The sequence below is a fragment of the Balaenoptera ricei genome, chromosome 13 (assembly GCF_028023285.1).
Source record: "Balaenoptera ricei isolate mBalRic1 chromosome 13, mBalRic1.hap2, whole genome shotgun sequence".
Lineage (NCBI taxonomy): Eukaryota > Metazoa > Chordata > Mammalia > Artiodactyla > Balaenopteridae > Balaenoptera > Balaenoptera ricei.
The window spans coordinates 91,729,740-91,741,781 of NC_082651.1; the positions used below are offsets into that span (position 1 = coordinate 91,729,740).

The following is a 12,042-nucleotide window of genomic DNA, read 5'->3' on the forward strand; positions in this document are numbered from 1 at the left end:
TATAGAATGCAGTTCATATTTTCTAGTTCAGGACACGAGTCAGCCTGTGTCTGTCCTGTAAGATACCCCTGTCATACGTCCTGTGATCTAGTATAAAGTAGCTTGCAGTTTTCCATCCCCATTGTACTTTTCGTGCCTTGGTACAGATGGTTCCTTTAGCCTAGAAGCCCCCACCTTTATATTTAATTAATTAGTTCTGCATGTTTTAGTTCAAGCATCAGCTTTTTTTGGAAACCTTTTTTTTCTTGCCCTCTTCCTCATGATTTGTGCATTTTTCTTAATGTTTCTGTAGGACTTTTTGTACCTATGTCACTTCACTTAGCGTAATCTTTCCTTTTTAAATTGTTGACTTGCTTGTTTGATTCCTAATTAGATTGAAGGCAGGGCTTCTGCCTTACGCAACTTTTTTTTTTCCATTCTTAGCGCCTAGCGTGGTGTCTGGCACATAGCAGGCACACGGTTTTTGACCTTATCAAGTGGATAATGGTAGTTGGGGACTATTAAAAAGATTTTTATGAATGAATCTATGAAAAAGTATATTTGCTTGTTTCTTGTGAGTTAATTTTGTAACTTCATGAGTGTCTGTGTATGTATGAGTATATATATACATAATACATACGTATATATGTATTTTGTATATATATATATATGGACATGTATAAGTTTATGGGTAATTGTCATGATATTCATGTTTTTTATTCCTGTTGTACACAAGTGTGTATACATACCACAATTAGAACAATAAGAGTAGGTAGGAAGCCGTGTTTTCTTAGTATCTTTTAGAAAATAAATCGAAGGGGAGTAGTTTCTGTGAATTTCTAAACCTTGGGGCTTTAGCATTTTCTGAATTTGCTTCCTATAGTTTTTTCACCAGCACTTATTAAAGTGGACCAGGCTTGGCTTAAATAATATATAAGGATCAAGAAGTTCCGAGAAGAATAATCTGGGGGTATTCAATTGCCTTTTTTCCCAGTGCTTCCCTTTTGTTGGGTGAGGGCTTGGGGAGCCTGCAGTGGGCTTCTGAGGAGTGTGCTCAGAATGTTGGAGTGATTCAGACAGACAGCCCCTCTGAGCTTTGGCATTGGACCCTACTCTGAATCAGTAAGTAAACTGAGAAATCTGTAAGTTAACGTGAAATTGGGAAGATTAACTCTTCTGTATTTTACACAAATTGTAATATTTGTTAGAGCTTTTGCTGTGTACAGTTAATGTGGCAGCATGAGTGAGGTAATAATGCTTTGAGAACGGATGTTTTATTTTGTTGGCTTCTGAATGTGTGGATTTATGACTTTCATGCTGCATTAATGGCTTCTTTCCATTTCATGTAATGTGAGGTAGTGATCATTTGCTTATTATCTAACTCATCTTTATGGGAATAACTCTCATATGCCAAATGATATTTCCTGTGTATGCCTGGAGAGAAGGAGCCGGATTGTTGTTAATGCGTTTTTGAAACTACATGTCGTAGTCTGCAAACTGAAATAGGAGCTATTTGGTTCCACTTTGGTATTTTTCAGTTATTGTTTTATAAAATATTTGCTGTTTGAGGATACTTTAAATGTGGATTGCAACTTGTTGGCTATGTTTGCCAGACCATAAATAGTAATTCAGTCTTCTCTTTCTATCTTGAATAGTGACCTAAAAATAGCACATGGAATTAGACATTTTCAGAGCTGTGCTACGTTAATCAGGAGATTTTTCTCGTATTTCTGATTTTGAGATACCATAAACCAGAGCTTCCTAATGCTGAGCAGCAGCTTGCCTAGTGTAGGTGGGCTGAGGTCCCATCAGCCCCCCAGTGGCCCGGTGGCCCTCTGACAGCGTGAGCTCAGGCTGGTTGCCTCCAGTTTCCAGCAACCTCATCAATTTACCCATAGGTGCCATACAAACATGATATTCTATGTGTGTCTTGACATGAAGAAGGTTGGGAAGCACAGACTGTTTGAAGCACCCAGAGTTTGAAATGAAACATTTCATTCTTGAACTGTGATTCAGGAGCCTCAGGTTATATGGTAACTATTTCTTTTCATAACTTTTAATAAATTTTTTTCCTGTTGAAAAAATAATGCACATTCTCAGTAAAAATTTTAGAAACTAAGAATGAGCAAAAAGTAGAAAATAAAAATAAGCATACTATCCAGAGATAAGTACTATTAACATTTCATGATCTGTTCTTTCAGACATTTTTCTGTAAGTGCTTGTTACTGTAGATATGCTCTGTGAAAGTAAAATGTTTTATAATCTGCTTTCTTCACTTAAAGATAGATTGTTAAGTCTTTTAGGTTGAAGTTCAAGAAGAACTTTCCGAAGTATCTTTTTTTACTGGATAGCTTCCTGAGTGTTAAGATGTAGGTCTCCCAATCATCCAAATTATCCAGAAAGTGCATATAAATTTGATCTCTGAGGAGTAAGTACCTCAGTGTTATACTTGATTTCACAAGCAAGGTAGAACCATCATGAGGCCTTTGTGCAGGTAATTGTGTATAACATAGGTTAGCAGATTATTACATCTATGTTCATGGAGCTATTGGTTTATAGATTTTTTTTTTTTTTTTTTTGGTAATGTTTTTCTGGTTTGGTATTGGAGTAGCGCTGGTCTCAAAATAATGAGTTGACAAGTGTTCCTTCTTTTTTTGTTTTATGCAAGAGTTTGTGTAAAATTGGAATTATTTCTTAATTGTTTGATAGAATTCACCAGTGAAACTTGGAGTTTTGTGAGTAGGTTTTTAATTCCTAATTAAAATTTTAAAATAGATATAAAGCTTTTTAAAATTTCAATTTCCTCTTCTTTCAGTTCCAGTTATTTTTATGGAATTTTCCCCTAAATTTTAGCATAAATTGGCTTAAGGTTGTTTGTAGTACTTCCTTATTATCCTTTTATTGTCTGTCAGACCTGTAGTAATGTCCCTCTTTTGTTCTTGATATTGGTAATTTGTGTTCTCTCTCTTTTCTCTTGATCAGTCAGGCCAGAGTTTTATCAGTTTGTTAATATTCAATAAAAATAGGTTTTGATTTCTTTTTCTGTTGTTTTCTTTTGATTTTTGCTTTTATCTATATTATTCCTTTCTTCTGCCTACTAGATTTAATTTGCTTATATTTGTCTAGATGGAATATGGAAATTTATTTATTTATTTATTTATTTAATTTATTTATGGCTGTGCTGGGTCTTCGTTTCTGTGCGAGGGCTTTCTCTAGTTGCGGCGAGTGGGGGCCACTCTTCATTGCAGTGTGCGGGCCTCTCACTATCGCGGCCTCTCTTGTTGCGGAGCACAGGCTCCAGACGCGCAGGCTCAGTAATTGTGGCTCACGGGCCTAGTTGCTCCACGGCATGTGGGATCTTCCCAGACCAGGGCTCGAACCCGTGTCCTCTGCATTGGCAGGCAGACTCCCAACCACTGCGCCACCAGGGAAGCCCCCGGAATATGGAAATTTAGATCACTGACTTTAAACCTTTTTTCTTCTGTAAGCATTTAAGCTTGTTGTAATCTAAGCATTTTTGTTATTGATATCTAATTCTGTTTTGGTCAGAGAACATATTCAATATGATTTTAACCTTTTAAACTTATTGAGACTTGATTTATGGCCCAGCATATGGTCTGTCTTCAAAAGAATTTGATTCTTGCATATGGTGCAGTTTTTAGGTATCGTGGTTTACAAATGTTAATTACATTCAGTTGGGTTAGAGCTGTTCAAATTTTTATATATGCTGATTTTCTGTCTAGCTATTCTGTCATTTCCTGAGAGAGGAGGGTTGACATTTCCAAATATAACTGTGTATTTTATTTTACCCTTTAGTTCTATCTAAAGAAGGGGTTCTAGTTTATAGGTGCCTACACATATTATTTTGTCTTCTTGATGAAATGGCTCCTTTGCTGTGATGGAATGTCCCTTTCTATCTCCAGTAATACTCTTTGTCCTGGATTCTATTTTGTCTAATATTATTATAGTCGCTCTAGCTTTTTTATGATTAACATTTGCATGACATATTTTTTTCTCTTCTTTTTCATTTATCTGTATTAAATGTGCATCTCTTATAGAAAGCATATAATTTGAGTCATGCTTTTTTTTCAGTGTGACAATTTCTGTCATTTAATTGTAATGTTTAGAACATTTACTTTTTTTTTAAACATCTTTATTGGAGTATAATTGCTTTACAATGGTGTGTTAGTTTCTGCTTTATAACAAAGTGAATCAGCTATACATATACATATATCCCCATATCTCTTCCCTCTCGCGTCTCCCCCCCACCCTCCCTATCCCACCCCTCTAGGTGGACACAAAGCACCGAGCTGATCTCCCTGTGCTATGTGCCTGCTTCCCACTAGCTAACTATTTTACATTTGGTACTGTATATATGTCCATGCCACTCTCGCACTTCATCCTAGCTTACCCTTCCCCCTCCCCGTTCAAGTCCATTCTCTACATCTGCGTCTTTATTCCTGTCCTGCCCCTAGCTTCCTCAGAACCATTTTTTTTTTTTTTTAGATTCCATATATATGTGTTAGCATACGATATTTGTTTTTCTCTTTCTGACTTACTTCACTCTGTATGACAGTCTCTAGGTCCATCCACCTCACTACAAATAACTCAATTTCGTTTCTTTTTATGGCTGAGTAATATTCCACTGTATATATGTGCCCCATCTTTATCCATTCATCTGTCGATGGACACTTAGGCTATTGTGAACAGTGCTGCAGTGAACATTGTGGTACATGACTCCTTTTGAATTATGGTTTTCTCAAGGTATATGCCCAGTAGTGGGATTGCTGGCTCGTATGATAGTTCTATTTTTAGTTTTTTAAGGAACCTCCATACTGTTCTCCATAGTGGCTGTATCAGTTTACATTCCCACGAACAGTGCAAGCGGGTTCCCTTTTCTCCACACCTTCTCCAGCATTTATTGTTTGTAGATTTTTTGATGATGGCCATTCTGACCGGTGTGAGGTGATACCTCATTGTAGTTTTGATTTGCATTTCTCTAATGATTAGTGACGTTGAGCATCCTTTCATGTGTTTTTTTGCTATCTGTATATCTTCTTTGGAGAAATGTCTATTTAGGTCTTCTGCCCATTTTTGGATTGGGTTGTTTGTTTTTTTGATACTGAGCTGCATGAGCTGCTTGTATATTTTGGAGATTAATAGAACATTTACAGTTAATGCAGTTATTGGACTGGTTAGGTTTTACCTTCTTATTTTTCTATTTGTCCTATCTCTTCTCTGTTTCCTTTTAGCATTTGTTCTGGGGTTTACAATGTGCATTTAAAAATTATTTTATTACACAGTGTACATCCATTCCCTCCTATTCCTTTGTACTGTTGTCAAACTTTTTATAAATGCTAAACTGCCACAGTATATTATTTATATTGTAATTTTTGTCAAGTAACTTTTTAAGGGATTAAAAAACAAGGGTAAATCTTTTATTTTTCCTTCTATTTTCCATTTCTGTTACTTTTCAACTTTTTCTTTCTGTAAAACTTTCCATTTGATAGTGTTTTCCTTCAACTTGAAGAAATTATTTAATATTTCTTGTAATGCAGGTCTGTTGATAAATTCTCTTATTGTTGGTCTGAAACCATCTTTGATTTTTGCCTTCATTTTTGTAAAATATTTTCTCTGGATATAGAATTCCAGGTTGACCTTTTTTTTTCTTTCAGCTGTTTAAAGATATCATTGCATTGTTTTGATGAGAAATCAGCAGTCATTGCTGTTATTGTTTCTGTAGGTAATGTGTCTTTTTTTTCCAGCTGCTTCTAAGATTTTCTCTTCATCATTGATTTCAGAAATTTGGTTATCATGTGACTTGATTTTTTTCTAGTTTATCCTGCTTTAGGTTTATTGAGCCTCTAAGATCAGTGGATTCATAGATTTCATCACATTTGCAAAATTTATGGACATTATTTAAAATTCAAATAAAATTTCCTAACTTAGTCTCTTTTTTTAGGTATGGTGGGCGGCCTAGTCTGAAACTAGTTACTCTGGGTTTTGTTTTTTTTTTTCTTTTAATTACAAAAGCAGTACATACTTTGAACAAATTCAAACAATGCAGAAGTAACAATATGATTGTTTTATCTGCTCAATTTGCGTTCTTCATAGAAACTTATATTAATGGTTTAATATAAAGCCTTCTTTGCTTATATGAACCTGTACATAGATGGATTGACTTTTTTTAGGTAAAAAAACAAGATCATCTTATGTATTTTGTTCTTTAGCTTGCTCCCGCACTTACTGTATTGATAATGTCTTTCCCAGTCAGTGTGCACAGGTGTAATCCATCCAGTCTTTTAAATGAAGCCACAGCGTTCCATTGTGAGAATGTGAACCACATTTTATTTATCTATTCCCCTCTTCGTAGAAATTTAGATTGTGTACGGCGGCTTGTTTTATTCTTTCTCTTCCCATCTTTGTCCCTTTCCCCCTCTAACAGCGCTGGAAAAGACATCCTGTTTGTCCATGGATGTAGTGTACAAAATGTAGCTACTGCCATATTTCCTTCCTGAAAGTTATACTTATTATACAACCATGTAAAAGGTATGATTATAAAGCTATTTCTTTTCTCCATTGTCAGCACCATATGTTACCTGTTTCTGAAATATTCATCAGGTTAGGCAGAGGGAAAAAAGCATCTCATTTCAATTTGCATGTGTTTAGTTATATGGTAAGGCATATGTTAAGTTGCTATTTTTTTTGTGTGTGTGAATTGTTAGATCATATCCTTTTGACTATATTCCTCTTGGATTATTTGACTTTTCCTTATTGACTATTTCCTTACTTGACTATTTCCTTATTATTTCTATATAGTATGAATGTTACCCTTTGTCATATATGTTGCAAATATTTTTCCCAATCCATTTGTCTTTTAAATGTGTTATAGTGTCTTTTTTTTCCGTGGAGCATTTTTTTTTTTTTGGTAACTGCATTTGTCATTTTATTTTCCTTTGTAACTTCCAAGTTTTGTATGCTTTCCCCTTTCTTATTCTAGGATTTTAAAAATTTTCTCATATCTTCTACTAACACCTTAATTTCAAACATTTAAATATTTAGCTCCTCTGCATGGCTTCTAGCCCCACTAGTTTGCTCCTGCTCACTGGTTCTTGATGTAAAAGTCAAAGAATGTTTGGGAGAGAGTGTTCATTGAACCCTTGGTGATCGCCCCATGGTCACACCCAGCTGTTTTATGGCAGCACTGAGAATAAAACCCGGTGTTCCTTATTTGTAATTTTTTCCCTTTTCCATTTCTAATTTGGGTACATGAGCACTGGATTGAAGTGTGCTCCTTTAGCACTTGAGTGCTGTTGTGTCCCAGCCGAGTACGAAATGCTGGTGATAAAGTTATGAACAATACGGACACAGCACCTGACATTTTGGAATTTATAGTTTAATGCGTAAGGCAGACAATAAAAAGTAGACAAATATATACTGATCTGGGATAAGAGCTGTGAAAGACATGAAATCATTGGAATGGAGAAGAACAACGGGGCCTCGAGGCTGCTTAGACAGGGTGGTCGGAGAACACTGCCTAAGCAAGCAAGATTTAAATTGAGACGTGAAAGATGGAAAGGAGCCAGGGACAGGTTCGGGGCAGAGTATTCCAGGCCGAGCAGACAGCGCTGACCGGAGCTCTAAGGTGGAAGCAAGCTCGGCAGTGGGGCAGGTTGAAGGGGCCGCAGCCGGTGCAGGATGAGTGCGGCTGTCAGTGGTTTCACCAGCAACGTGGCAGTTGTCACACTGCTGGTTAACTTTATCATCAGCCTGTTTGAATACTTTTCAGAAAACTCCGTTGACACTGGCTTTGTACAAATCTGTGCTGTTCGTTCCTCTCCAAAACCACACAGGGTGCTGGAAAAATCTGATGATAATGTCTTTACTTTCACATTGTTATGTGAAATCTTCTCTTGTAATGAAAACATATCTTTATCTGGGTCAAAACACATGCTGAGTTTTCTGGAGCTGCTGGTTATAACTGGAAGTAATAGTAAAAACAAAGTCCCTTCAGGTGGAACTTACTTCAGACAGATACAGAAGGTAGTACATAAATCTATTTATCCTCCTATCAAAATGAAGAGGAAAGATGTTATCGCAGGTAAAACAGAGAAAGTGGAAACATGTTGCTGTGTTTCTTTAGAACATGAATATTTTTCAGGGCATTAACTTGTCCTCTTGCTGGTGTTTGTGTAGCATCTGTGTATTTGTGGGTCTTGAAGTATTGTGTTGTTTATCATTTTGTGCTTAGGTTTACTTCCAAGTTTCATTGTTTTTTAAAGCTGAGGACAGAGAACTGATCTTTTTCTTCATTTTATTACCACCTTTAAAAAATTGCTTTTCCAAAGTGTATGCAGTATTTCGTTAGGCTTTAATAAAATTCCCTAGACCCTCCTGTGTTCAGGGGCCTCTCTTGGCTCTTTTTGGCATGCTTTTTACCTTTGAAAAATAGTCAAAATGAAGAAACTCATTGACATCTGGTATACTTTTCCCATATACAGAACATATTTTACATATATTGCAGAGATGAGGGGGGTTTAAATTCTACAGTACCTCTGTTAGGTGGAGAGAAGACTTCAGTTATATAATTCACGTTTAATTGTTAGTCCCTGAGGAACGGTAAACCCTTAGCATTACCTTCCTCCATTACTATAGATTTGTCTGAGAGGCTGGGGCTTTGCTCATTAGTGAAACATTAATCACTTTCTGTTCCGGGTCCTAGGATGGTAGTGTTGAGTAAGACATTGTCTCAGAGACTTGTGGGGGAAATAATCATGTAAACAACATCGTCTGATGTGATAAGTACTATGAGAGACTTTTGTACAGCATATTTGGGCACATAGAGGAGGGCAGTCAATTTTGAAGAGTGTCAAAGAAGGAAGAGGTGACGGTTTGTTACCACAGGTGGTTTAACAAACAAGTACTCTTGGATTAGCATTGGAGATGAACATTCTAGGTAGAAGCAGCAATGTGCATGAAAGACACAGACTGGAGTATGCATGGTTTATTTGCCAGGTGGTTGTGTTATTGGTGGGTTATTAGGTGTATGATGGAGGAAGGGCGGGGAGGTGAATTGGAAAGCTCTGATGGGACCATTGGTGAAGGACCTTTCATGTATTTGGAGGAGTTTGGACTTGATTTTGTTGGAAATGGATAAACATTAGGGATTTTAAAGCAAGGGAAAGATGTGATCTCTTCATCTTTCTCTCTTACAAAGATAACTTCGGATACTGTTGAGGAAGGATTAGAGGGGAAGAGCCTGAAGGTGGGAAGACCCGTTAGGAGGCTGTCATGAGAGTCTAAGCCAGAGATGATGAAGCCTGAATTGCGATATTAGCAGAGGAATAGAGAGAAGGCAATAAATTTCAGAAACATTTCTGAGTCAGTAATCCTCAGGCTACATCCAGGCTCTGACTGAGGGGCCGTGTGTTGTAATGAAGTGCACACTGCACGGGAAGGCAGCATGCTTACGTTCTGGGTTTGTTCTGATCGTGACTCCTGGTGTCACCTTGAGGCTCCTAATCATTTGGAATTTTTGTTGGTAAAGGGAAGGCACTGGTCCTACCTGGCTCTTCAGTTCTGGGATTCTAATAAGGGGAAACAGGAGCAAAGGAAACATCAGAAACCTCAGACAAACCTAAAACAGTTTAGAGTTTCACAGCCCCTTTCTCTTTTGCAGCTGGTAGCCTTTCTATTGTTGTACTGAAAAATTCAGAACAGAAGAAAATACCACTGTCGGATTATTAAGGTGTTGATTCTCAAAATCTTATAATTGTGTAATTGATTGAGAACAGTTCCTGATTCAGTTGCCTAATATACATATGTATTCTTTTCTCTTTCTAATTCTGTGTCAGTATAATCCCACTTTGTTTTTCTTTATCATCTATATTTGAAATACGTATTTAAAAGATCTCAGTCAAAATTTTCAGTTTTGTTTTTTTTTTGCTTTTGGAGGAACTTAACTCACTGGATTGGAATAGTTTTCTGCTTAATCTTTATGCTTTTGATCTCTCTTAACTTCATAAGTATTTTGAGGTATATCATTCCTGAGCCTTTACCAGACGAGGGCTTGCTCAGCATTCAGCAGACCACTAGTGTCAGTAGACTTTGCTTCTCAAGTAAGTGGGGCAAAGCTTGTCACGGTTTACATTTCCCACTCTTACTTGAAGTGGCTTTTTGGGAGCTGTTCTTTTCTACTGAACAGGAGTTTCAGAGACCCTTAGGAAATGATGTCGTACTTGAATACTCTCTTTAGCTGCAGGAACTATAGGTATTAACTATCCTGATAATGTTAAAAGCACTTCTTTTCTTTTCATTCTAGTTCCAAAAGACCCAAAACCCCAGTGGAGACGTGTGGCGTGGAGTTACGACTGCACCCTGCTGGCCTATGCTGAAAGCACGGGAACTGTGAGAGTGTTTGATCTCATGGGAAGTGAACTCTTTGTTATAATCCCGGTATGTACATACCTTAAACTGAAAACATATTTTTTTTGACTACCTTTCATGTATAGGTACTTGAATGAATGAATGTGATGAGAGAGGAACTATAAATGTAAATCAGAATAATAAGCTGTGAACTTAAGATGCTTAGATCTAGTTAGAGATCTATACGTTAAATATTTATTCTTTGCATTTTGTAATGCACTATCCAGACATAATCTACCATTATTATAAGATGGTAGTAAGTAAATACTAAATAGAGGTGCAGAAAGCTGTTGTAAAGTTCCAGTGAAGGAAAGAAATCAATGGGCCTTTGCAACGGAACCAGCCTGGGAGGAGTTAGAATTTGTTACCCTAAAGGGATAGAAACTGAAATGGAGAGTGGAGAAAAAAATTAATGGTGGTAATAACTTATATTTGTATAGTGCTTTGTATTTTATTAATGACTTTGATATACATTCCTGTTTAATATTCACAACACCCTTTGAGTAGATTGGGTACTTATTATCCTCATTTTACAGTTTAGAGAGCATAAATTGTGAGGAAGTGAAATGACTTTTCCCATGGTAATCCAGTTAATTAGTGTCTCTTTTAGGAATTCGTGCTCTTTACTTTGTATCCTCCTTCCACAAGTGAACAGAATAAAGGTGCAGGTAGAACAGTGGTTCTAACTCTGGCTGCATCTTAGAATCACCTGCAAAGCTTTATGAAGAAAAGAAAAAGAAAAACTAAACAAATTGCTGGGTTGCCCAGGCTCCCCCCACAGAGAGTCTGACTTAATTGATCTGAGTGGGCCCTGGACTTTAATAATGTTTCAAGCCTTTCAGCTGATTCTAATGAGAAGCTAGGTGTGAGACCCAAGGATATAGAGAATGATTTTTGTTCAGAAATGAGTGGAAAAACTTGAAAAAGTACATTGGGCTCCTGTTATAGAAGTTCTGGGGAACCAAACTAAGTAGGTTGAGTTACTGTTTTCTAGACTAACATTGTCTAATAGAAATGTAATATGAGCTATGTATGTGATCACGTGTGTAATTTAAAATTTGTTAGTAACATTAAGTTCAACAGGTGAAATTTATTTGATATATTTTATTTATTACAACATATCTAAAATGATTACATGTTGAAATGACAGTGTAAAAATGATTAATGAAATATTTCACATTCTTTCTTTGGTACTAAGTCTTTGAAATTTGGCATGTATTTTTATATTTATAGCATATCTCAATTTGGACTAGCCATGTATCAAGTGTTCAGTAGCTACATGTGACTACACTGTTTTATTGAGTGGTTCTAGACAATGAGGAGCCATTCAGGGTGGTAAACTTCATTATGTGCTTCATTATGTGTACTAAGGTACACAGGCCCTCCAGATCTTTAGCAAATATAGCCTGATATTTAGTTGATAGAAAAAGGCTGGCATTGAGTGAGTGTTTTAAGTGTCCTTCCCTTTAAATTGCTGATTAGGCAAATGGAAGTAACTGGAGGCATTTTTCTTTTTTTCTTTTCTTTCTTTCTTTTTTTTTTATAGCATTGGTTACTACTGGCAGTGGAAATTAACATTTGAGAGCTTATGTCTGAATTCTGTATCTTAGAATTCTTTGAGGCGGAATGATAGCATTA

General features: G+C 36.5%; 1 protein-coding gene across 5 annotated transcripts in view; it reads left to right on the forward strand.

The window, feature by feature from the left end:
* The window catches only part of NBAS (NBAS subunit of NRZ tethering complex), a 341,753-nt gene that overhangs the window by 14,243 nt on the left and 315,468 nt on the right, over positions 1-12,042 (forward strand). For 4 of the 5 annotated variants that reach the window (XM_059942180.1, XM_059942182.1, XM_059942181.1 and 1 more), the window contains one exon: positions 10,301-10,434. In XM_059942180.1, coding sequence (XP_059798163.1) covers positions 10,301-10,434 — 134 coding nt within the window. Of the gene's footprint in view, positions 1-1,051; positions 1,102-10,300; positions 10,435-12,042 lie in introns of those variants that run through there. The other variant, XM_059942184.1, reaches the window with a different exon arrangement.